The sequence below is a fragment of the Molossus molossus genome, unplaced genomic scaffold (genome assembly GCF_014108415.1).
Source record: "Molossus molossus isolate mMolMol1 unplaced genomic scaffold, mMolMol1.p scaffold_m16_p_6, whole genome shotgun sequence".
NCBI lineage: Eukaryota > Metazoa > Chordata > Mammalia > Chiroptera > Molossidae > Molossus > Molossus molossus.
Genome location: NW_023425399.1, coordinates 59,407,458 through 59,435,044, shown reverse-complemented (window position 1 = coordinate 59,435,044; position 27,587 = coordinate 59,407,458). Strand labels below are relative to the sequence as shown.

The window sequence follows — 27,587 nt, the reverse complement described above, 5'->3', positions numbered from 1 at the left end:
GCACCCCAATGCCTGACTTTCTGCCTCCGGACCGGCAGTAGTTGGACGGACCTTCAGGACCCCGTGCTTAGGGACTCGAAGGACCCCGTCCGCCAGGTCTCGCGGCACCTGCGTCGCGCGGAGCTCCAGAGACTTCTCTACGCAGACGTAGCCCACGCTTGGGGGTTTTCGCTTTCCCACCTCTTTCGTTCCTCCCTGGCGGGTGATTACCTCCCGCTTCTGTGTGACCATGTTTGTTCCCTGCGGAGAGTCGGTCTGCGACCTCACGGGTTTCACCCTCCTGATGGTGAGTCCCCGCTTTTGCGAACTGTCCACAGCCCGACTTAGGGCCACTGACCCCCGGAAGGCGCCTGCAGTGTCGTCACCCCAACTTGGGGCGTGTCGCCCGATCCCGGGAGAAAGAGAGTACTTGTTTCTATTTCAGGTTTTCAACCTGCGCCGAAAATGTGGGGAGGTTGTCTCTGGAGGCGGCGGTCCAAATATTACTTTGTTGGTGCTATCACCAAACCTTGTATCTAAGTCTACAGTTTGTAGTCTTTGTTGACTGCAACGTGATGTGTTTGGATATTACAGATACGTTGTACATATGTTGTACGGGACATTCCCTTTACATTTTATTCTAGAAAAACAGTTCCTCAACTAGTTTTAGAGTCACCCTTAAGCAATCAAGTCATTGTCATTAACCGATAGGGTAATAAAGGTAACTTTACCAGTAGCTAACATGCTTTTATTGCTTTTACAATTGCCCATGTTCATTCATTGTTTCAATAAACATTGTTATGTGAAAATATTAGAATAAGATTAGGTCCTTGGCCCTGGCAGGTTTGGCTCAGCGGTTAGAGCGTGGGCCTGCGGTTCAGAGACCCGGCCTCGGTTCCGCTGAGGGCACGTACCTCGGTTGCAGCTTGTGCCCGGCCCTGATTGGTCGTGTGGGTGACAGCCACTGGATGTGTCCCTTTCACGTTGATGTTTCTCTCTCTCTTCCTCTCTCTCCCTACCACTCTATCTGAACAAAAATGGAAAAATGTCCTCGGTGAAGATAAAAAAAAACAACACTAGGTCCTTGTCCTCGAGGAGTTTTACAAAGCCTAGGGGAAGCACGTAAATCAATAAAGGCATTAAATACTGAGACAGAAGTTTTGTGGGACAGAAGTTTTTAAAAGATATTGAAAGGCCTGGGGATTTATTGGGAGAGGAGGGATAAGAGGACCTGTTAAGAAAATCTTCCTATGTGGAATCTTAAAAAGAAAAAACGAAAACCCCACCAAACATATCTGCAGAGAACAGATGGAGGGGTGGTTGTGTGAAATGGGTGAAAGTAGTCAAAAGGTACAAACCTTCAGTTAGAAGTACTGGGATGTACAGCATGGTAACTATAGTTAAAAATACTGTATTGTATATTTGAAAGTTGTTAAGAGAGTAAATATTAAAAGCTCTCATCACAAGAAAAAAATCGTAACTGGGGTGACGGATCTTAAACTAAACGTATTTGGTCATCATTTCACAATATACAGGGGTGGGCAAACGTAGGTTTATAGTCGTGAGTAGGGAAACAGTTTATTCTTGTATTATTTATTATTATATTATTTATTTGTATTATATCTGTAACCCTATGTTTGCCCACCCCTGTATGTATGTATGTATATATGTAATATATATATCAATTACCTTGTATATCTAAAATTGATACAGTGTTATGTGTCAATTACAAAAGAATGATCATAATAGAAAAATAACTGGCAATTTTCATCATAATGCATTCAAAAAATATCAATGAATGCTAAAATTAGTGTGTGATAGTGTTCTGAGGAAGGAAGTTTTACATAATTTCAAAAAAACTCCCTGAAAAATATTTATTAATCACAAAAGGGAACAAAGTATCTTGCAGAAGATACCTGGCAGGAAAAAAAAAAAAGCTTTATAAAGAAAGTAATGTCTAAAAGATTATTGGTGGTGACCTTGACAAACTTTCCAGTGGAGTGGTGAAAAGAGAAGACATATTAGAGTGGGTTGAATAAATGGGAGAAGAGATGGAGACATTTATATGTATGGATTTGTTCATTAATTTAGAAATAAAGTTTCTGTTTCTGTTTTAGTGGACAACTGTGGGGAATTGGGGCTGTGGAGGGATACCCTAGAAGTGAGGTAGTAGCTAAGGACTATGTGGGATCAAAGGATGTTTATTTAGTAGGAAAGATAGTAGAGCATGTGTATATACTGATGGGAAGAATCCAGTAGTGAGGAAAAGATGGATCATACAGGAAGAGTGAAGGTCTAACCAAAGTAGCAAAATCTTTGAGAAGAGGAAAAGAAATTACAGGAGATAACTAGGACATTAATAGATGACAGCACTGAAAAGTGGGAGACCACTCTGAAGGACCCAAAAAATATGACGAAGGCAAAAAAATACATATATAATCAATGAAAATTAGTCATGTATTAGACATGATTGGTAAAAGAAAGGGCAGAAGTTTCCTGGTTTAAGTAATTGGTTCAATAATTATTGCCCTTTTCTGAAATACATAATGGACAAGTGTGGGCAAAAGTTTAATATTGTACATGTCGAATGTGAATTACCTGTGACATAACCATGGGGAGATATCCATTAGGCTCTGGAGTTCAGATAAGTGTTTCAGGCTGTAGCTAGAAATTTGGCAATTGGTCTATTTGCAGTCATGGGGATAAATTTGAGTGTGTGGTTTTAGTGTGAAAATGAGCTCACTGCAACCTTTAGGCACTACTAACAGAGCAAATAGAAGACCCAAGGGCACTCTTGTTCATACCTCACAGCCTTTACACTTGCTTTCCCACTGCCTGAAATATTCTTTCCCCAGTCTTTGTGTGGCTCTCTCCCTTACATAGTTTCTTGACACCTGAAGTGACTCTTTACTTGACCAACATGTTTAAAATTACAGCCAAACAAATATACACACACCGTCACTTAATTTTTGTCCATAGTACTTACCACTGTATAGTTTACTATTTATTTTATTACTGGTAAACTGCTTTCTCACTACAGTGGAAGCTCCATCAGGGCAGGAACTTCTGTTGATTTGTGTTACTGAATTCCCAGTGCCTAGAGTAGTGATTGACACACAGGTGTTCAATAAGTGTTAAATCAGTAATCTCAAAGGTGGAGGAGGCCCCCTGCTGACACTGCAGTTAATGAAAGAATTAGTATGTAGTAATGATGCACCTGAGCATAAACATTCAGTACTAGTACTGTGATTATATTCTTCTGTCTAAACTTCTAAAAGTGCTGCTATGTTGATGCCTTAATGAACTTTTTTTTTTTTTAAATGAATTCAGCCAGCAGTATCTGTTGGAAATGTTGGCCAGCTTGCAATAGATCTGATTATTTCTACACTGAATATGTGTAAGATTGGTTACTTCTATACGGATTGTCTTGTGCCGATGGTTGGAAACAATCCATATGCAACATCAGAAGAAAATTCGACAGAACTCAGTATAAATGCTGAAGGTATGTAAGACCAGCATATTTTATTCTACTACAATGTAGAGTTGTGTTAATTAGAAATAGACTTTATAGACACTGTTTTGTGGTAAACATTTATTTGGTGCCAGCTTTGTGCATAATTGAGTACCAAGTAAGATTGTCCTATTCTTTTATATCCTGGTTTTAGTTCTTAGCCTTTGTAAATGGCAACTCCAATGAGAGATGTGATTGTACTTGTGTCTTTGGATAGAATTTGAGATTTTTATTTTTTTAACCTGGGTTTTTTATTTTTTCTTTTATCTTCAGTTTTATTTTCTGTTCTTACTGGCATGTGTAAGCATCAATAATTCCAGGAAAGGAGAAAAAGAGTATTCCACTGGGCTCAGTCCTCAGTATGGTTAGTATGTGTGCTATCTCATCCTAAGCCTCAGTCATCCTCTCACATTATTATGGAATCCATAATATGGTATCAATAAGGCTTGGAACGATTGAGTTGCCTAATGCTGCTTGTTGGTGTAGGCCTTTCCCATGCCATAGCTCTCCATAATTTCTCATTGGACTGTCAGCCTTAAACAGGGAACAGTTTTTTTTTTTAATCCTCACCCGAGGACATTTTTCCATTTTTTGTTCAGATAGAGTGGGAGGGAGAGAGAGAGAAACATCGATGTGAAAGGGACACATCGAGTGGTTGCCACCCGCATGACCCAACCAGGGCCGGGGACAAACTGCAACCAAGGTACGTGCCCTTAGCGAGAATCGAACCAGGGTCTCTCTGGACCACAGGCCAACGCTCTAACCACTGAGCAAACTGGCCAGGGCACAGGGAACAGTTTTTATTGCACTAACCACTGTTTGTTTATAATGGTACACTGTACTGAGTGAGTAAGAGAAAAGCTATTGATCATGAAGCACAGGAGCATCCGTTTACTTCATTTGATGACTAGTTCCTTTGTTGGCCTCTCAATCTTCTTTTACCATTTTAAGGTCAAAGTCAAGAGGTGATAGAGGACCATAAAGACCATTAATGGATTGAAAGACAAATGAAAAAGCATTTTGTTTTTTCATCAGTCTTATTAATCATGTCATTAGCTTGTGATAATGAAAAACACTTTAAAAAAATAACCTTAATATTGATGTTTCTGCAGGAAAGATGGCTTTGTTAATACAAGGTACAATTTCAGTTATTGCCTTAAAGTCTAAAGGACTATAAATGTTAGAACTAGAATTTCTATACTTCCACAAATGATAATAACTATCATTTATTATTGTCTATACTATGTGCATTTACATGTGTTAACTCATTTAATTCTCACAATTACTCCATTAATAGTTTTTTTGATGAAGAAACAAACCATTGCACAGAGAAGTTAAGGTGACATGGTTAATAATTAGTGTAACTGAGTGTCTATTGGAAGCATTTTGATCCCTAAGACCTGACTCTTAAGCACCATACCACCCTGCTAATGCACCTTCGCTGTAGTGGAGGACCCACTGGCTTTCTACTGACACAAACTGGCAGCAAGTCAATTGGATATAGTTCTTTAATCTATTTTTTTTTTAAGATGAAATATTTTGAAATAAATTATAGACATCATGACATTTCACCCCCAAATATGTAAGTATGCATCTCTTTATCTTTTAAGAACATTTCTTAAATAGCTAAAATACCATCACATTTAACAAAATTAGCAATAGCAGTTTCTTTTTTTAATCCTCACCCAAGGATATTTTTCCATTGATTTCTAGATAGAGTGGAGAGGAAGGAGAGAGAGAGAGAAACATAAATGTAAGAGAGACACTTCAATTGGTTGCCTCCTGCCAGGGCCAGAGATCAAACTTGCAACCCAGGTACATGCCCTTGAGCCAGAATTGAACCTGCGTCCCTTTGGTCTGAAGGCCAAACTGCTCTAACTGCTGAGCCAAACAGGCCAGAGCAGCAGTTTCTTCTTCTTTTTAAATATGTTTTATTGATTTTATTATATGGCTAACATTCTCCTTCATTTTATTCTTCTGTTAACCCCAATGAGTGTTACTGTTTTCTAGGGAAAAGAAGGGAGAATATCAGAAACTGAATATGTCCTTAAGAATTATTTTATTTGTGGTAATGCCAGAAATTTCTAAGGGAATACTTCTTTATTCTATTTTGATTTTTAAGAGAGAAAGTAAGGGAGAGGAAGAGAAACATCATCCATGAAAAAGAGAAACATAGATTGCTTGCCTCCTTAATGCTCCTCAACCAGAGATCAAACCTGCAACCTGGGTGTGTGCCCTAACTGGGACTTGAACTTGTGACCCTTTGATACATGGGGCGACGCTCCAACCAACTGAGCCACACCAGCCAGGACTACTTCTTTGGTTTTATATTCAAAGTCAGAAAAAAAATAAATTTTTAAATTTTCTTACACTTAGCTTTTCAGAAATGAATATATTCTGTAGAATAAAGCCCATAGGTACATTTTAAGGTACTTTAAAATGCTTTACTTTGCCCTGGCCAGCATGGCTGAGTAATTAGAGCATTGGCCCACCTACTAAAGGGTCTTGGGTTTGAGTGTTAGTCAAGGGCATGTACCTGGGTTGTAGGTTCAATTCTTGGTCCCTAGTTGGGACACAAGCAGAAAGGAACCAATTGATGTGGGTCTCTCATATCTATGGTTCTCTCTCTCTCTCCCTCTCCTACTCTCTCTAAAAAAAAAAAAAAAAAAAAAAAAAAAATCAATGGAAAAATATCCTCTGATGAGGAGTAACAACAAAATCCTCAGGTGGGAATTAACAAAAACAAATAAATAAAAATAAAATGCTTTACTTTAATCAAAAGATATAGTGCATAGCTTCATTTTAATTATTGAAAATATTTAGACACAAAAGTTCTTACAATTCAATTTTAATTTTCACATTAATTTTTCTCTTTTAAAATTTTATATTTCTATTATACTTTACATTCAATATTATTTCATATTAGTTTCAGGAATACAGCATAGTGGGTACTCAGTCATATAGTTTACAAAGTAGTTCCCCTAATATTTTAAGTACACACCTGACACTATACATAGTTATTACAGTATTAATGATTGTATTTCCCATGCTGTACTTTACATTCCTGGGACCATTTTGTGACTACCAATTTGTAGTTCATAATCCCTTGACTTTTTTCATCCAGCCCCCCAACCTTCTCTCCTCTGGCAACCATCAGCCTGTTCTCTGTATCTACGAGTCTGTTTCTATTTTGTTTGTTTGTTTGTTTATTTTGCTCTTTAGATTCCACTTACAAATGAAATCATAAGATACTTGTCTTTCTATGTCCGACTTATTTCACTTAGCATAATACTCTCTAGGTCCATCCATGCTGTGGCAAATGTTAAGATTTCATTCTCTTTTATAACTGAGTAATATTACATTGTATATATGTATCACAACTTTTTTATCTATTCATCTGTTGATGGGCACTTGGGTGGCTAATAATTTTATTTCTTTTTTATTTCATTTTTTTAGCAGATGAGTTTTGTTTTTTTTAATATGTTTTTATTGATTTTAGCAAGAAATGAAGGGAGAGATAAAAACATCAATTAACCACCTCCTGCATGCCCCCTACTGGGGATTGAGCTTGAAACCTAGGCATGTGCCCCAACTGGGAATTCAGCCGGCGACTTCTTGGTTCATGGGACGGTACTCAGTCCACTGAGCCACAGGGACTGGGCAATAATTTTATTTCTATAACTCCCTCATTTTAACTATTATATGATTTCATTTTCTTCTTGTCTTTGCAGTATATTCATTGCCTTCAAGGAAGCTAGTGGTTCTTCAGTTAAGATCTATTTTTATTAAGGTTGGTATGTTATATTTGCCTTTTTAAATTTCTTTTTTCTTTTTTTTTTGATTTTTTATTAATTTGTTTTTGTTACAGATATTTCTCATTTTCCCCCCATTGACACCCTCCTCCCCCCCCCCTGCCCTATCCCCAGCTTTGTTGTCTATGTTCATTGGTCATGCATACATGCATGTAAGTTCTATGGTTTATCTCTTCCCACACAAACCCCCCCCCCCCGAGACTTGTCAGTCTGTACCCCACTTCTGTGTCTTTGGGTTAATTTTGTTCAGCAGTTTGTTTAGTTCATTATATTCCACAAATAAGTGAGATCATTTGATATTTGTCTTTCTCTGCTTGGCTTGTTTCACTTAGCATAATACTCTCTAGGTCCTTCCATGCCATCTCAAAGGATAAGAGCTCTTTCTTTCTTACAGCTGCATAGTATTCCATTGTGTACATGTACCACAGCTTTTTAATCCACTCATCTACTGATGGACACTTGGGTTGTTTCCAGATCTTAGCTATTGTAAATAGTGCTGCTATGAACATAGGAGTACATATATTCTTTCTGATTGGTGTTTCACATTTCTTAGGGTATATTCCTAGAAATGGGATCACTGGGTCAAATGGAAGTTCAATTTTTAACTTTTTGAGGTAACACCATGGTGTTTTCCACAGTAGCTGCATCAGTCTGCATTCCCACCAGCAGTGTACTAGAGTCCCCTCACCAACACTTGTTGTTTGATGATTTGTTGATGGCTGCCATTCTGACAGGTGTCAGGTGATATCTCATAGTTGTTTTAATTTGCATCTCTCTGATGATTAGTGATGTTGAGCGTTTCTTCATATGTCTCTTGGCCATTTGTATGTCTTTTTAAATTTATTAAAGTAAAATATAATGAGAACATATTAAGTTAATATCATTAAGAATTGAGTCAAAAGTTACTTCTGATCTTTTTACTGTATATACAGTTAAGAAAGGTCTGAATCTATAGTGAAAGAATCTCATAACATTTCAGAGGTGCTACCATTATTTTATGGTTATATTGAAAGGAATTAGGATATGTAGCTTGGGTCTTACATAGTCCCGATTCAGGTAGAATTGCTGAAAAAATTTAGGTATGGGAATATTATAGGCTTATTTCATTTGTATTACGTTTCAGCTATTGGCATCTACATATAAATTATTTGTATATCAAAATATATTCTGCATCCAGTTGCTACCACTGTAGTCCAAAACTCTCTCATCTCTCACACCCCTGATTCTATTCTTGCACCACCCACCTCTTACAAACACTTAATTGTCTTTTTTGCAAATAGCACCATCAATGATCCTTTAAAGCTAAATGAAATCACATCACTTCTCCCTTCAAAAAACCTTTTAGTGGCTTCCTATCTTATTCAGAGTGAATTCACAGCCCTTACCATGTCCTATCAGGCCCTGCATTTGCACTGATATGGTAGCCACTGGCCACATGTAATTGTTTACATTTTGATTCATTAGAGAAGGAACATAGCAATGGGCAGGACCAGAGCATAGGTGAGTCTTTTGAGAGGGTGAGTGAGTGCAACAGAGTATAAGTGGGTATGAAGGTGGGTGAGAATTAACACAGCAGTGTGGAAACTTAGGGCAGACAGTTTTGGTGCTGAGAACAGGGCAGCAGCTGGCTACCACTATGTATTGCTTAGCAAAGTGCTTCTACCCACTTGGGGCTAGAAGACCCCGCCATTTTGGAAGACCCACTGGGACCTCCCTGGGAAGAGGCAGCAAGGAGTGGCTAGGGTCCAGCACCCCGTGGCCATGATTGCACCTTGCACCATTGGACCAGTGGCCCCCACTCTGCCAACTTGGGCCAGCACACAGTAGCTATGCTGCTGAGGCATCTGTGCCCCCAGCAGAAGCAGCCTCGGAAGCTGAGCACCACCCTCAAGCATCGGTGGAGGCTCTGGAGCCAATTAAGTTATGTAGGAATAAACTTAGCCAAGGAGGTAAAAGACCTGTTCTCAGAAAACTACAGAAAATTGAAAAAAGAAATAGAGGCAGATATAAAAAAAGTGGAAGCATATACCACGTTCGTGGATTGGAAGAATTAACATCATTAAAATGTTCATACTACCCAATGCTATCTATACAGTCCCTATTAAAATACCAGTGGCATACTTCACAGAGCTAGAACAAAAACTCCAGAAGCTTATATGGAACAAATAGCCACAGCACCTTGAAAATGAACAAATTTGGAGAGATCACAATACCAGATATCAGGTTATACTACAAAGCCACTGTAATCACAGCAGCCTGTTACTGGCACAAGAACAGACATAGATCATTGGAACAAAACAGAGAACCCCGAAATCGACCCAAGACAGTATGCTTAATTATTTGTTAAAGAAGCCAAAAACATAAAATGGAGTAAAGATAGTCTCTTCAACAAATGGTCTTGGCAAAATTGGACAGGTACATACAAAAAAATGAAACTAGACCACCAACTTACACCATACACAAGAATAAATTCAAAATGGGTACAAGACTTAAATATAAGTTGTGAAACCATAAAAATCCTAGAAGAAAATGTAGGCATCAAAATTGAAGGCATCAGATGAAGTAGAATTTTCACTGATACATTGCCTAGGGCCAGAGAAACAAAGGAAAAAATAAGTGGGACTGCATCAAACTAAAAATCTGCGCAGCAAAAGAAACAAGCATCAAAATGGAAAGGGAACCCACTATATGGGAGAGCATAATTGCCAAGGATACATTTACACAATGGAATGCAATGCAGCTATAAGAAAGAAAGATCTTGCCCTGACTGGGTTGGTTCAGCAGTTACTAACCATTAGAGCATCAGCCGACCAACCTGTGAATCTTGGGTATGTGCTGGTCAAGGGCACACAGCACATACCTCAGTTGCAGTTCATTCCCAGCCCTGGTCGGGGTCATGTGGGACGCAGCCAGTTGATGTGTCTCTCTCACATCAATGTTTCTCTCTCTGTCTCTCCCTTTTTCCCTCTCCCTCTCCTCCCCCCCCCCCCCCCCGCATTCTATCTGAAGATAAATGGAAAAAATATCCTCCAGTGAGGATAAAAAAAAAGAAAAAGATCTCTTACCCTTTGAGACAACATGGAGGTACCTGGAGAATATTATGCTAAGTGAAATAAGCCAGTCAGAGAAAGACAATTATCACATGATCTCACTTATTTATGGAATATAATGAATAAAATAAGGTGATAAACAAAATAGATCCAGAGACATGGAAGTAGGGAACAGACTGACAAACCTTAGCGGGAAGGGGGGTGGGGAGGGTAGGAAATGATAAACCAAAGAACTGATATGTGTATGTGTGTAAACAAGGGACACAGACAACAGTGAGGTCAAAGTCAGGGCCAGGAATGGGGAGGAGGGTGTCAGTGGGAGAAAAAGGCACATCTGTAATACTTTCAACAATAAAAATAAATTTAAAAAATAAATTTTGATTCTTTTTAATTAAAAGTAAATAAAACTAAAATTTTAGTTCTCCATCATTCTAGCTGCATTTCAAGTTCTCCATAGCCACATGTGGCAAGCACTTGCCATAAAGAGTATTTCCATTATTGCAGAGTTCTATTTAACAGCTGTTCTACCTAATCTAACCTCCAGCCATTCCTCTGTGTTCATTGCCTATTTCCCCCTTTTGCTCACCCTACCTGTTTCAGCCACTGGCCTCCCTGTGTTGTTCAAACAGATTAAGCTTTTTCCTGTCTCAGAGTCTTCACACTAATTTCTCTGCCTGGAATACTTTCCCCCTCAATACCTAAATGGTTTGCTTCCTTTAGTCTTTGCCTAAATGTTACCTCTTCAGAAAGGCCTTCCTCCACCACCCTTTCTATCATCTTATCCTGTGCTAGTTTTCTTCACAATTCATCACTACCTGCCATGTCACATATATGGTTAATGTCTACTTCTAATAGAAAGCAAGTTTTCTGAGAGAAGTGATGATGTATCATTAACTCTTAATATCCCCAACTTCTAAAATAGTACTCTACATATAGAGAAGCTCTCAATAAATTTTGAATAGATTAAGGTACCATCTGTATAGGAGGTTAGAAATTTATCAACGTCCCAGGGGCCCTCCCCCGAGCCCTCTCCTAGTAGTAGCATCATATAAATGGACTCTTTCATATGTACTTCCTTTTTTTTTTATCCTCACCCGAGGACATTTTTGCATTTATCTTCAGATAGAGTGGGAGGGAGAGAGGGAGGAAGAGAGAGAGAGAAACATCGATGTGAGAGAGGCATATTGACTGGTTGCCACCTACACAACCCCAACTGGGGACGAGGACAAACTGCAACTTAGGTACTTGCCCTTAGCAGGAACCAAGCCCAGGTTTCTGGTCCGCGGGCCGACACTCTAACTCCTGAGCCAAACCGTCCAGGGCCGTATGTAGTTCTTTATATCTAGCTTCCTTTTACTCAACGTTTTATTTGTCAGGTTCGTTTATGTTATTGCAGGTAGAGGTAGTTTGTTTATTCTCACCTCTATGTAGGATTCTGCTATATAAATAAATACTGTTAATGGAGCATTTGATATTTTTCAGTTTTAGGCTATCGTGAATAGTATGATTATTTTAATATTTATATTTCAATCACTCTTTACTTTCTTAGGTTAACATCATACCCAAAGTTTTGCCATAAGATTTGGTAACATTTTTACATTTTGTCATGTGACTTTTTGGTTCACTTTTTTCACACTATTATCAGTGTAAGTTCAAGAATTAAGATAGGCAGTTTAAACACTTTTAAGTGAAAATATTGGTATATGTAAAAATGAGTGATTTCAAAGTAGCAAACATTTGTTGAGCCATTGATACTTTGCACCTGAGTACTCTATATGCATTACTCAATCCTTAAAATAATTGTATGAAGCCAGGTACTAACATTATCCTCATTTTACAAATGTGAAAACTGAAATACTGAAAGGTTAAGCAATTTGTCTGAGACATATAGTATGTAGGAAGTGGAGCCAGCGTTCTAGACCAAGCAGCCTGATTTCAGAATCTGTCTTTCTAAACCATTATACTATCCAACACTCCTATTTTTAAAAGTTAGCCATTTCTTATCTGCATTTTAAGTTTTATTGAATAATTATTTTATTAATAGTCTGTGAAGTTTCCATAAAGTAGGTTCTCCTTTTCATAATTTTATAACCTACATTCCATGTTAACCAAGATGTTAATGTGTAGCCACACTTGCTTAATTCTCTCTCTGTGCATGTACGTACAGTTTTCTTTTGCCAAACAATCCAAAAATAGGCTAGTGACATCATATTTTAGCCCCCAAATACTTTAGCACATATCTTTCAAGAACAAGGACATTATTCTTCACAACCACAACACCATTATCACACCTAAAAAAGTTAGCATTTAATGAATTTTTCGGTAGTATCATCCATCATATTCAGATTCCCTGACTTCAAAATATCCTTCAATTATGGGTCCATTCAAGGTTCACATGTTGCAAATGGCTGTTACATATTTTTAGTTGGTATTCTTCAGTGTAGAACTGGCTCTCCTCCTCTTTCTGGTCTTCGTACTATTGACTTCTTTGAGAAAGCAAGATCAGATGTTTGGTGTTCTGGATTCACCTAATTGTTTCCTCATGATTAAATTCAGGTCAGAAATTTCCAACAAGAACATCTCACAGATGATCATGTGGTAGTTCTAAAGTAACAATGGATTACTTAATTAGAATACTGGGAATTTTTTCTTTGTCAGTCAAAATAGAATTTTTTAAAAAATCTAGATTCTACACAATTTATTTCTAAATTGTAAAGATAAGATAGATAATTCATTGCTCTTCATTTTTCACCTTCAGTTTATGGATCTAAAAATAATTCTAATTTTAGTATATTTAAATTTTATATCATCACATACAGTTGATGAAATATATAGAATACTCTTACTATACTCTAAGATCTTACTTAGGTTTTTCTTTTCTTTCAATGTATACAAAGTATAAATCAAAGCCATTCTGTGAAAAACTGCTTTCCTGGGTGAAAAGTAGTAACTGTGCCAAAGTTATTGTTCTCTCGAGCAGTCATTCATATCACCGTAATGATCTACAGCTTTGCAGGTATGTTTTTGCCTTTGAAAAAATATTTTTGTTATGATTATGCAGTATTATGATGATTTATCTATTTATAAAAAGTTAAAATAAGTTTATTGTTTTGGGGGTTTTTTTGTTGTTGTTTTGATTTTTATTCCTCATGTGAGGATATTTTTCTATTTATCATCAGATAGAGTAGGAGGGATGGGGAGAGAGACAGAGAGAAACATCAGTGCGATAGAGCCACATCCACTAGTTACCTCCTGCACGACCCCAACCAGGGCCAGGAACAAACCGCAACTGAAATACGTGTCCTTGGCCGGAATCAAACCCACAACTCATTGGTCTGCCAGCCGACGCTCTAACCACTGAGCAAAATTGGCCAGGGCTAAAATAAGTTTTATAAGTCATGTGTATCCTTACCTCTCCTCCCTGGAATTTAGAAAGAAAGTCAAGAGATATGAGGGAGTACAGTAAGGTAGAATCTTTTAGTTCTATAGTTGGGGCACAAGGAAAGCTTTGGTGTAAAGATAGAGATGGTTCTAGAACTGTGCTTTGATTGTGTGGAATCGAGATGGTTCTAGAACTGTGCTTTGATTGTGTGGAATCGTGCATGGCAATATCACAGAGCTCAGCTATGAAAAGAAAGAGGAGAAAGGGTACCTAGACTTAATTGGTTGATAATTTTTGAAAAGTTGGGTTGATATTTCTATTTACTTTCATATATTCAACCATTTATTTTTGCAGAAATTCAGTTGCTTTTAAGTATAGTTTTTAGGCATGTCAAACTGAATTCTTAAATATAAGACAAAGCATCCAAGAGATAGAAATATAATCTATTTTATTGTATTATCATTTATGCACCTATTAAATCATGATGAAAAATATTAGCCAAGAGTAACCTTTCAAAACTGGAGCTAATTTCTGGGAATCTCACAATTAGGCCTCATGACCAGAAAGGAGCACAGGTGTGGGAAGTAGATTTATCTTCATGGTGGCCTTGCCTTAGTTAAAATTTTCCTATCTCTTTACGGTTTCTCTGTAAATAGCACATCAGAGCAGTATTTTTTTGTTGTTGTTATTGCTAAAACTTAGATTTGACTTGTATAATAGAATATATAGAGAACAAGGTAATTTTTGCTAAAAGAACTGACTTTTGCCTTGATGTTTATATTTGTGAGTTTGTATAAAGTTAATTATGTAATTGTTTCTAGTACTCCCTTTAGGTACCTACTTACACCTTCCCTGCAAAAAAGTGTTCAAAATCAAATAAAATGCCTTAACTGGGAAGAAATGGAAAAAAGCCCATGCATTCCTGAAATAGACGATTCTGAGTTTTGCATCCGAATACCTGGAGGAGGTATCACAAAAACACTCTATGATGAAAGGTGAGTTTGTTTGCCTCTTTGTTCATTTGCTCCCCTCCCTATTTTAAAATAAAAGGAAGGTAATTGAGAGAATGTTGGATTATTTATTAGAACTTTGAAATACAGGTTTATAAAATAGAAATTGCATCAGGGAAAAGATTGAAATTTGGTTATAGGAGAATAAGTTCCTAAAAAGCCTTATTTAATGCTTTATTATGTGTAGCATGTTAGGGATCCTGATACTTGTTCTATGCAACCTCTCTAATCTTTTTTTTTTTAATTGTAGTACAGTATACATAACATTAACCATTTTTAAGTGTACAATTAAGTGACATTAAATACATTCACAGCCTGGCTAATGTGGCTCAGTGGTTGAGTATTAACACATGCACCAAGAGGTTGCTGGTTCGAGCCCTGGCCGGTTTGGCTCAGCGGTTAGAGCGTCGACCTGCGGTCCTGAGAGACCCGGGTTCGGTTCCCGCTAAGGGCACGTACCTCGGTTGCAGTTTGTCCCCGGCCCTTGTCGGTCGTGCGGGTGGCAGCCACTCGATGTGTTCCTTTCACATCGATGTTTCTCTCTCTCTCTCTGTTCCTCTCTCTCCCTCCCACTCTACCTGAACAAAAAATGGGAAAGTGTCCTCGGTTGAGGATAAAAAAAAAAAAAAAAAATTATTTGAGCCCTGGCCAGTTTGGCTCAGCAGTTTGAGCGTCGGCCTGCGGTCCAGAGAGTCCTGGGTTCGGTTCCTGCCAGGGGCACGTACCAAAAAAAAAAAAAAGGTATTAAAATATTGTCTTTATGCCCTGGCCGGTTTGGCTCAGCAGTTAGAGCGTCGGCCTGCGGTCCTGAGAGACCCGGGTTCGGTTCCCGCTAAGGGCGCGTACCTCGGTTACAGTTTGTCCCCGGCCCTGGTCGGTTGTGCGGGTGGCAGCCACTCGATGTGTTCCTTTCACATCGATGTTTCTCTCTCTCTCTCTGTTCCTCTCTCTCCCTCCCACTCTACCTGTACAAAAAATGGAAAAATGTCCTCTGGTGAGGATAAAAAAAAAAAAAGAGGTTGCTGGTTCGATTCCCGGTCAGGGCACGTGCCCGGCTGGTGGGCTTGATCCATTGGCGGGGGGCATGTAGGAGGCGGCCTTTCGGTGTTCTCTCATCGATGTCTCTATCTTCCTTCCTCTCTCTCTAAAATCAATAAAGAAAAAATAATTCAAAAACAAAAATACATTCACAGTGTTGTGTGCCCATCACCACTTTCAAAACATTGTCATCATTCTAAATAGAAAATCTGTCTCATTAAATAACTCCTATTTTGTATCTGTAAAATCAGTGGTAATGGCCTCACTTTTATGTCTGAATTTAGTAATTTGAGTCTTCTCTCATTCTTAGTCATTCTAGCTAAATATTTGTCAATTTTGTTGATCTTTTTAAATAACTAGCTTTTGGTTTTATTGATTTTTTTTATCTTGTTTTTATGCTCTCTATTTTATTTATCTCCACTCTAATCTCTCTTTAAAACAAGTTTTTTTAAATTAATTTTAGACAGGGAGGAAGAGAGACCAAGTGAAAGAGAGAGAGAGAGATACATCAGTTGGTTGCCTCTGGCATGCGCCCAACCGGGGATCGAACCCACAAACTGGGTATGTGCCCTGACCAGGAATTGACCCCGCAACCTTTTGGTGCACCAGAGGATGCTAAACCAACTGAACCACACCAACCAGGGCCTCCACACTAATTTTTCTTATTTTCTTCCTCTTGCCAGCTTTGGATTTAATTTGCTCTTCCTTTTCTAGTTCCTAACATGTAAATTTAGTTTATTGATTTGAGAAATGTCTTATTTTTAATATATGCATTTACACCTACAAATTACCCTCTTAATATTGCTTTTGCTAAAGTATATGAGTTTTCGCCCAGCCAGTGTGGCTCAGTGGTTCAGCATCGACCCATGCACCAAGAAAGAGTTCACCAGTTCGATTCCCAGTCAGGGCACATGCCCAGGTTGTGGGGCAGATCCCTGGTGGGGGGCCTGCAGGAGGCAGCCAGTTGATGTTTTCTCTCATCAATGTTTCTAACTCTCCCTCTCCCTTCCTCTCTCTCTAAAATCAATATAGAAAAAAAATTTTAATACAGTAAAAAAATAAAGTATATGAGTTTTCATTTTCCTTTATCTCTTAAGTATTTTCTACTTTCCCTTGTGATTTTTTTTTCTGTGTTGTAAGGTTTTTCATCTCCAAATATAATACAGTTCTTCAGCTAAATACCTTGTGATTGCCTGCCCGGTGTGGCTCAGTGGTTGAGCATTGACCCATGCACCAAGAGGTGGCTGGTTCGATTCCCGGTCAGGGCACATGCCCATGTTGTGGGCCAAATCCCCAGTGGGGGGCATGCAGGAGGAGGCCAATCATTGTTTTTTCTCATCGATGTTTCTATCTCTCTCTCCCTCTCCCTTCCTTGCTCTCTAAAAATCAATAAAAATTATTAAATCCCTTGTGATTTCTTTGATCCATTGGATGTTTGAGAATGTTTAATTTCCACATATTTGTGAATTTCCCAGTTTTCCTTCTGTTGTTAATTTCTAATGTCATGCAGTTATATTTGTTTAATCTTATTGATGAATTGACCCTTTTATCAAATACATATCTTTGTTTCTTGTAACAGTTTTTTATTTGAAATCTATTTTATATTAGTATAGCCATCCTGCTCTCTTGGGTTACTATTTGTATGTAATATCTTTTTCCATCTTTTCACTTTCAAATTGTGTGTCCTTAGATCGTAAGTGAATCTCTTGTAGACAGCACATAGTTGGATCATGTGTTTGTTTTTTTTTTTTTTTAATCCTCACCCGAGGACATTTCTCCATTTTTTGTACAGATAGAGTGGGAGGGAGAGAGAGGAAGAGAGAGAGAGAGAGAAACATCAATGTGAAAGGGACACATCAAGTGGCCGCCACCCGCACAACCAACCAGGGCCGGGGACAAACTGCAACCGAAGCACGTGCCCCTAGCGGGAACCGAACCCGGGTCTCTCCGGACCGCAGGCCGACGCTCTAACCGCTGAGCCAAACCGGCCAGGGCGGATCATGTGTTTTTATATATTCTGGCAATCTCTGTCTTTTGATTGTAAAGTTAACCCATTTTCATTAAAAATACTGATAAGGATTTCTGTTATTTTGCTATTTGTTTTCTTTGTGTCTTACAGCTTTTTTGTTCTTCATTTCCTCCATTACTGCCTTCTTTTGTGCCTAGCTGTTTTTTTGTACTGCCATGTTTTGATTTTCTTCACATTTCCTTTTGTGTACATTCTATAGATTTTTGCTTTATGGTTTCTATAACTTACTAAAGTTACAACAATCTAATTTGAACTGATATTGACAACTTCAGTTGCATACAAAAACTACTCCTAGCACACTTCCCTCTCACCCATTATGATATTTTCATCACAGATTATATCTTTATACATTGTGTGCCTAATAACATAGGTTTATAATTATTTTTTTGCATTTGCCTTTTAAATCCTCTACAGTCACTCTTTTTTTTTTTTTTTTCAAATCTTTATTGTTGGATGTAAAATGTATTACATATGTTCCACATTTTCCCCCCATTGACCCCCTCCTCCCCACTCCCGCCCCCCTCCCATCTTTTCCCACACTATTGTCTGTGTCCATTGGTTATGCATATAAGTTCTTTGGTTTATTTCTTCCCACCCTCCCAACCCCTTTCCCTTTGAGGTTTGTCAGTCTAGCAATGAATTTATGCTTCTTAATCCCTTCACCTTTTTCACCCATTCCCCCAACCCCCCCTCCCAACTGGCAACCAACAAAATGTTCCCTGTATCTATGAGAATGTTTCTGTTCTACCTGTTCATTTTGTTTGTAGATTCCATTGTTGATAGATATGTATTCATTGCCATTTTGTTTGTTCATACATTTTATCTTTTTCTTCAAAAAGACCCTTCATCATTTCATATAATAACGGTTTGGTGGTGATGAACTCCTTTAACTTTTTTTTGTCTGGGAAAGTTTTTATTTGTCCATCGATTCTAAATGACAGCTTTGCAGGATAGAGTAATTTTGGTTGTAGGTTCTTGGTTTTCATCACTCTGAATATTTCTTGCCACTCCCTTCTGGCCTGCAAAGTTTCTTTTGAGAAATCAGCTGACAGACTAATGGGAACTCCCTTGTAGGTAACTAGCTGCCTTTCTCTTGCTGCTTTTAAGATTCTCTCTTTGTCTTGAACCTTTTGCATTTTGATGATGATGTGTCTTGGTGTTGGCCTCTTGGGGTTCATCTTGTTTGGGACTCTCTCTGCTTCCTGGACTTGTATGTCTGTTTCCTTCACCAAGTTAGGAAAGTTTTCTGCCATTATTGTTTCAAACAGGTTTTCAATTTCTTGTTCTCTCTCTTCTCCTTCCGGCACCCCCAAGATGCGAATGTTGGCACGCTTGAAGTTGTCCCAGAGGCTCCTTACACTATCCTCATTTTTTTGGATTCTTTTTTCTTTTTGCTGTTCTGATTGGGCATTTTTTGCTTCCTTATATTCCAAATCAGTGGTTTGCTCCTTGGATTTACATCCTCTATTAATGAAGCTGTGTAAATGATTCTTTATTTCAGTTAATGCCTCCTTCAATTCTAACTGTGCATCCATGATTTCTAACTGGTCCTTTTTTATGCTCTTGAGGCCCTCCCTAAGTTCACTGAGGTTCTCACTGAGTTCATTGAGCATCCTTATAAGCAGTATTTTGAACTCAGTATCTGTTAGGTTGCTTATCTCCATTTCGCTTAGTTCTTTTATTGGGGTTTTGTTCTGTTCTTTCATTTGGGACCTGTTTCTTTGTCTCCTCATTTTGGCTGCCTCCCTGTGTTTGTTTCAGTGTATTACTTAATGAGAGGTATGGGGCTCGCTGAGACCAGATGCTGCTCGTTTGAAAGAATTTAGGAAAAACCTGAAGCAGGATCCAAGACCGGCCAATCCTATGGTTAAGCAAGTGGCAACAGCTTGGGTGGGCTTGAAAGTTGTGTGGGGCGGGGTGGGGCCTCAGGGAGTCAGCAGGGCGGGGCTACCAGTGTGAGCCAGGTTGCTGGAGTCCCAGATATGGAGACTGTCTGCCGCCCGCGGGAAAGGCTCACCAAAGGAACAAAGGCCTCTTACAGCACGTTTGTCCCCGAGAAAGCCCCCTCTCCAGCCCTTGCTCCAGTGCCAAACAGCTCAGTTCTTTCCTGTATGTCTCTGGCGCCCCTCAAGCTGCCTCCCCTCCAAGCTTAGAGGGAGAGAGTCCGAGAGTGCGCGGGCCCTTTAGGGAGCTGCCTGGGGCTCCAGCCGTGTCAGCTTCCCTGAGCCTCAGTTTCCGCTGGTTTTTCCAGCCAGAAGTGATGGGGATTCTCCTCCTGGCACTGGAACCCTGAGCGGGGCACCTGGTGTGGGACGGGGACCCCTCAGACCTCAGGAAGGACCTTCCCAGCCGCGGGAGCCTCCTGATTTTATCCACCACATGTGGGTGTGCGACCAGCCCGACCAGCCCGTCGCACCGCCGCCCTTCCTACCAGTCTGGATGTGGCTGCTGATTTAATTCCATAGTTGCAGGACCTCCGTTCGGCTTGATTTCAGGCAGTTTGGAATGATGGTTGTTCTGTAGTTTAGTTGTAACTTTGATGTGGTTGTGGGAGGACACGATACCACGTTTACCTACACCGCCATCTTGACCGGAAGTCTACAGTCACTCTTGATTAATCTTTAGGAATCATGAACATTTCAGAGGAAAGTGAAAGTAAAGATGAAAATTAGAAAGAGATCTTTATTCTCTTGACCCCTTTATATTTATTTATTTAAATATGTTTTTATTGCTTGTTTTAGAGAGAGAAAGGGAGAAATAGAAACATTGACATGAGAAACATCAATGTTTCTCATGCCCCCCTGCTGAGGATCGAGCCTGCAACCTGGGAATGTGCCCTGACTGGAAATCGAACCTGGACTTCTCAGTCCATGGGGTGACGCACAATCCACTGAACCACACCAGCTGGGCCTTTTAGCTCCTTTAAAAATTGATTAATATGTCCACATGTGGTCATCAGATTTGTAGATACTTACACTATCCTTATTTTTACCTGCCTTATCTCTTTGCCCCCTGTTTCATAATTCCTGAGGCTAAGTTTGGGGCTAACCAATTGGCCTTGCTGTTTGCTTTAATTCCTCTTGACTCTTCCTCCTTGCTAGAGATTGATATACCTGATAAGTTCATGGAAGACAGAGCCAGTGGTTATGGGAAGGAGTAGGGAAACTGTTTAGAGGGTGGCTTCTGCTGCTTCTAGGGCTCATATAATCTATTCTCCACTCTCCCACAAAGAGAGATGGATGAGTGATGTGCCTCTGGTGCCCTGAATAGTGGCTTTAGAGAGTTGGTCAGAGCTAACCCTAGAAAAAATATTTCCCCAAACTCAACCAATAAATCTGCCTCCTTACATAACCTAATAAATTTCAGGAGTATAAGCCTAGCATTGCAAATTATATTGACTGGTTTACTTGCTCTAAACTCTATATTATATGACTTTTGCATAATCTGAAAAAGTCATGATAGTAGTAATAGTAATATGTGGTAGTCGAAATTATGCACCTGGTACTTGTTCTGTGTACCTTACATGTATTAAGTTATTAATTCTCACAATAAACATATAGATATGTATTGGTATTAACCACATATTATTTATAAGATAATTGCAGAGCAGAAAGGTTAAATTACTACTAAAAGCCACATGGGTAGTGAGTGGCAGAGCCAGGATTCAAACAAAGGCATGTGGCCCCAACTCCAGCATGCATTCATTCATTCATTCATTCATTCATTTACTTACTTAAATTCTCACCTGAGGATATGCTTATCGATTTGCAAGAGAGGGGAAGAAAGAGAGAGAAAAAAAAAATACATCAGTGTGAAAGAGAACATCGGTCAGTTGCCTTCCACGTATCCCCCAATAGGGGATCGAACCTGCAACCTAGGTATGTACCCTGACCAGGAATTGAACCCATAACCTCTTGGTATATGGGACAAGGCTCCAACCAACTGAGCCACACCAGCCAGGGCATCAAATCTTGTACTTTTAACCACTTCATATTAGTGTTTAGCACCCATGGTTCAGGACCCAGTAAACTTTATTCTTTGTCTAAAAGTTGATCCTGTTCCTTGTTATTTGTAATGACTTATGCCTCTGCTTTCTTTCTGAAAATATTTAAAACTTCTCTCTCACACATGATCCAAGCATTGCATTTTAACTTTTTTCCCCCATTACAACTGATTTTTATCTCTGGCCATACTTGCGTATCATTCCAGCTTTCTCTTTTCCCTGAAAACCTACTCTGTTCTCATTAAAATCATTACTTCCTTCAACTTCTCTTTTTTAATCGTAGTCCATTTGTGTTTTTAATTCTTTTCCAGCCTAGCTTATTCCATATAATTTGTATCATATTGTATCATGTATCATATCATATATCATCATATCATATCATATCATATCATATCATATCATATCATATATAATCACTTCAACTGTTCTCTTACCACAGCTTAGAAGTCCTGGCTACCTGATCATTCTCTGCACCTGCTTTGCAAACCACCAACTTTGAATCATTGTTGTGTTTCATTCAAACCACATTATTTGTGGCTTAGGTTGCTGTATTAATGTGCTTGGGTTGCCATAAAAAAATACCATAGACTGGAGGACTTAACAGAAATTTATTTCCTCACAGTTTTAGAGTGTAGAAATCCAAAATCATGGAGCCAACGTGGTTGGGTTCTGGTGAGGGCCCTCTTTCTGGTTTGCAGATGGCTACCTTCTTATTCTACATGGCAATGGAACACATTGAATCCCATAAAAACTGCTGTCAAGATCTAATTGATGCCCCTGCCTCTTCCATTCTGACCCACTCTGATCCATCTGAGTATTGTTAGAATTAGCTTTCTAAAATGTAAAACTGATCACAACACTCTCTGAGTAAAATCCATTAGCAATTTACTTCCTTTCTTATAATCTGGTTTATAATCCTTAACATACCATACAAGGCCCACCAGGATCTTCTTGCCTGGCTCATTCCTTGATGCCCTATCCATCTCGCACTCTGAACTCCAGAACTGGAAAGTATAAGGCAGAAATCCAGAAGAAGAGCTAGCTCTAGGGATCTCCCTTAGTATTTTTCTGAACTCTGAGCCTCACATATGTAGGGTGAAACTATATGAGGCCAAACAACTTCTGGGTAGCTATCAACTTAGCCACATAACAGAAAATATTATAAAAGCTAGCAATAATAACCAAAAAATAATATAAAACTTTGACATATTCATTATAGAACATTTGGAAAAATGTGGAATAGTCAAAAGAAACATTTAAAATACTCAGTTCTAGCCCTGGCCAGTTTTGCTTAGCGGTTAGAGCACTGATCTGCAGACCAAAGGGCGAAGGGTTCATTTCCAGTCAACGGCACGCACCTGAGTTGCAGGTTCAATTCCCCGGCCCTGGTCCAGGTCACGCAGGAGGCAACCAATCTATGTGTTTTCTCTCTAATCGATATTTCTATCTCTCCCTCTCCCTTCCTTTCTAAAATCAATAAAAATATATATTTTTTAAAAAGTATGATCACTCAAAAATAACTACCACTAATAGTTTTTTTATGTTTTCTCCCAAAATTCTTTAAAATATAGTTGAATTTAATATATGTATCTACAAGATAAAACAAAACATAGCTTTAAAATTCATCTTATTTGAAGATGTTTCTCACAAAATCGATTTTCTTTTATTCATCTATAACCAGACCTGTATTTAATGTTCATTGCAGTTTTACATTCATTGCAATAAAGAATTTTTGAAATTGACAAAAATCATGATTTATACTATTTGAATCCTTTTTTCTCCCTCAGTGCATATTATGATTATTTACTAAATTTTTTTGTGAAATACATATTTTGCCTTATTATTATCAGAAAAAATATATATTCTGATCTCTGGAAAAGATAATATTACTCTAATAATAGATGGTGACAGTGGTGTGACTGACCTGAGATCCCTTATACAGGGGTGGTAAAAGTAGGTTTACAGTTGTGAGTACGTCAAACAATTTATTCTTGTATTATTATGTATTAACTATTGTATTTTCCATACAAACGACTGTAAACCTACTTTTGCCCTCTCCTGTATTTAATTGGAATAGAAGTACATTTGTAATTTAGTAACGGATATATTTCATGTGTTAGATTTTAGTGTCACAAAAAGTAGTAAAATCAGTCACTTTTCACCTTTCTTTTTTACAGAGAGGACCAGAGGATGGTATTAAAACCATTCTGCTATTTGTGTTACAAAGTAGTAGTATGAGGTACTGTAAGTTCAGGACCATGCATACCCCAGCACTTCATTTAAAATGAAAGCACAGCCAGGGTGACTAGCTTTCTCTAGGCATGAGCTTTTTCTAAGGCTATCATAGCATGACTGTTAAGGAACTAGAATCTTCTGAGCCATCACAGCTTACAGTTCAAAGCCAGAGAGTCCCTAAGATATTTCAGAACTGTGTACTGAGATGGTATAATTAGTACTAGTAACTTCCAGTTTCTAATTTTTATAGACTGAAATGCTGTGATAGGCTCTCCTTGTAAATATAAGACTTTTGAACCTACATGTTAAGAGTCTCCTTCGCATCTTAAATCTGTAGCTCTCTGTCGGTCATGTGCTCTTAAGTTTTGGCATAGCTTTTCTTGTAGTACTTGATTTTAGGTGATAGAAATGACTTTTGCTTTTGTTGGCAAACAGGAAGCTTTTTGCATTGCTTGATCTCCATCTTGTTACTAGCAAAACAGTTAGGAGACTTATGTGTTAGAGTCAGAAAGACCTAGGTTCAAGTTCCACATCTGCCACTTCCTAGATATAGAACTGTGAGCATGTTAACTATCTTGAAATGTCTAGAAACCTCAGTTATCTCAGTTAATTTAATTAAGGGCACTGTTTTAAGCACTTTGCCGTCACTATTACCTATTACCCTCACAACAACCTTTGAGGTCTGTTCTATTGTGATCCCTCTTTTACAGATGAGGAAGACTAAAGCCTTGATTAAGTAACTTGCCCAACATATCTGGTTAGTGGCAGAGCTAGAATTTGAATCCAAGTATTCTGTCTTTGTTCCCATTGTTCCAAACTAATTCATTTATGAAATGGATGTAATTGTAAGTTTCTCAAGGATTGTTGTAGGGATTGAATCATAAAATATGCAGACTGCTAAGCACATAATAATCATTCAATACGTGTAAGAAGTAATAAGGTTTTTTTCCCCCTATATTCTATTGTACAGTTTTCTTTCACTGCTTTTGAATAATAAGTTGTTAGAATCTTTCCATCTCTTTACTGTGGTGCTTCTGAAAATAGCTGTTTCTACAGTAGGTTTGGGGAGTAGATCAGAAAATACCTCATAATCTATAACCAAGGGTAGAAAGATGGTTTTTTGTTTGTTTTTTTGTAAATCCTCTCCTGAGAATATTTTTCCATTGATTTCTAGATAGAGATAGAGTGGAAGGGCAGGAGGGAGGGAGAGAGAGAAACATCAATGTAAGAGAGACACATAGACTGGTTGCCTCCTGCACAACCCTGACTGGGGTTGGGGATCAAACCTGCAACCCAGGTACGTGCCATTGACTGGGAATTGAACCTACAACCCTTCAGTCTGCCGGCCAACACTCTAACCACTGAGCAAAACCAGCAAGGATGGTTTTTCATGTAGTTTTGGTATGAGGCACAATCTTGCACATGTCTAGGGTGGGCATTACATAGCTCCTAGTTCTGTCCCCACAAGCAGAAGAATATATCTGGGCAAAAGGAAATAAATAAGTGATCTCATGATGGGACATCTTGCCTAAAATCTGGAAGATACCTTAGCTATAAAGACAGACACACTGGAATCTCAGTGTCTTATATCAGAGAATACTTATTTATTTTTTTCTTTAATTATTATAGCTGTTCTGAAGAAATCCCAATGGCAGTTCTGCTGAAATTTGTTTCAGAAGGAGACAATATCCCAGATGCATTCGGTCTTGTTGAGTATCTTAATGAATGGCTTCAGATAATCAAACCACATGTGAGTTTTCCTACAGCTTAAGCCTCTTGATTTCTCTGGTTATGTAATCATAAACTTGTATTTTATATGCTGTATAAGTACACCAAATAAGTAAAAGTTTATGTTGGATAAATGTATCTCTACATAAAATTTATTTTAGCTGAACTTTTGAAAGGAGGGTAGTTAACCAACCTGTTGTCTCCAGTTGTTTTGTTAAGGCTGATTTTCCAAAAAAGGAATATCTTAAGTACTTCATTGTATTTATTGCTCATGTTGCATTTGTATCAGACAGATTCTTACAAGAATAAACAAGTTCTTTTTGGAATTCAGGATTTCTATCTTTTTTTTTTTTTTTTTTAAGGAAACCAAAGGTATTGCTATGAGAGCAATACTGTAGCTATTGAATATTCATTATAATTAAAAAACTTATCTCTATTATGAAATAAGAGCGTCCACACCTGGGGAAATTAGTTAGCCTTTAGGTATAACAGAAGTCACATAAGACTGTTTTATATGGTAGGTAACTGTCTTTTTAATTCATGCTTTTGCTAAGAACAAATTGATACACACCACCATTTTCTTAAACCCCTATTTCTTTTTAATCTGATTTTACTTGATGGAATCTATCCACAGCCTTTCTGACTTACTTTTATGATTTGAAACTTGAGGAAATTTATCTTAAGTTGACATAAAGACATAGAAATGTATTCCTTTGTTTTACTTTACAATAAAACCCAGCTAAAAGTGTCAAAACCAAAAGGAACCAAAAAAACTGGAGAAGGGAGAGTTTTATAATACTTACATGTTAAAAGGTGATTTGGTGGTAAAGATGAAGGATTAAAATATTTTGTTCTTCATTTACAGTGTGATGACCCCAAAGCGTCCGCCTTGCCATGGAAAATGCCAAGTTCTTGGAGGTTACTCTTTGGTAGTGGTCTTCCCCCTGCGCTTTTTTGATCTGTTTTCAGTTTTATACCTTATGTCCCAAGACACTTATTACCAATATAGCTGTTAAACAACTGTATAAAAAGTTGTATTATCTAATGCATTATAAAATAAATCTTTACTTTTCACAGAAATAAATGGATTAGTGCCCGGCCACTGTGGCTCAGTGGATTGAGCGTTGTCCCATAGACTGAGAGGTTCCAGTTCACTTCCCAGTCAGGGCACATGCCTGGGGTATGGACTCAGTCCCCAGTAGGGGGCGTGCAGGAGGCAGCTGATTGATGTTTCTCTTTCACATTGATGTTTCTCTTCCTCTCTCTCTAAAAAATAAATGAAAACATTTTTTAAAAATGGGTTAACAAAATATTGTTTTTACTATGCTTTTCATCATATGCAACAAATGTAAATTTTGTCCAATAAAATATTTCCTAAGTAATTTCATGAAATTCACCTTTTTAGTTTTTTAACTCAGACTTCTCTATTAGTTTCCTTTGCTGCTGTAACAAATTACCACAAACTTGGTGGCTTAAAACAACACAGATGTATTACCTTACAATTCTGGAAGTCAGAAATCCAAAAATAGGTCTCACTGTATTAAAAGTGTTAGCAGGTCTATGTTTCCTATGGAAGATCCAGCAGAGAATCAGTTTCCTACCCTTTTCAGCTTCTGGGAAGCTGCATTCTTCGGCTCATGGCCCCTTTCTCCCTCTTTTACTTATAAGGCTCCTGTGATTACATTGGACTCAACATGATAATCTAGAATAATTTTCCAATCTCAAAAGAATTTTAATGTAAAAGAAATAATAAAAATAGTTTTCATTTTTAACTGCCTACTACATACTAGTCACCTTTTACACATGATCT

At 38.2% G+C, this 27,587-nt stretch overlaps 1 protein-coding gene across 2 annotated transcripts; it reads left to right on the top strand.

Annotated features, from left to right (window-relative positions):
* Positions 1-150: 150 nt before the first annotated feature.
* Positions 151-26,768, top strand: PSMG2 (proteasome assembly chaperone 2). Of its 2 annotated transcripts, none has more exons than XM_036244822.1 (7): positions 151-286; positions 3,310-3,481; positions 7,222-7,280; positions 13,250-13,368; positions 14,556-14,729; positions 25,679-25,799; positions 26,643-26,768. In XM_036244822.1, the coding sequence occupies exons 1-7, from the start codon at positions 230-232 to the stop codon at positions 26,733-26,735; spliced, it is 795 nt and encodes a 264-aa protein (XP_036100715.1). In that variant the 5' UTR covers positions 151-229; the 3' UTR covers positions 26,736-26,768. The 2 variants fall into 2 exon arrangements, with proteins under 2 accessions (XP_036100715.1, XP_036100716.1); XM_036244823.1 differs by lacking the exon at positions 151-286 and adding an exon at positions 3,764-3,854 and having other exon boundaries at positions 3,368-3,481; positions 26,643-26,766.
* Positions 26,769-27,587: the final 819 nt, after the last annotated feature.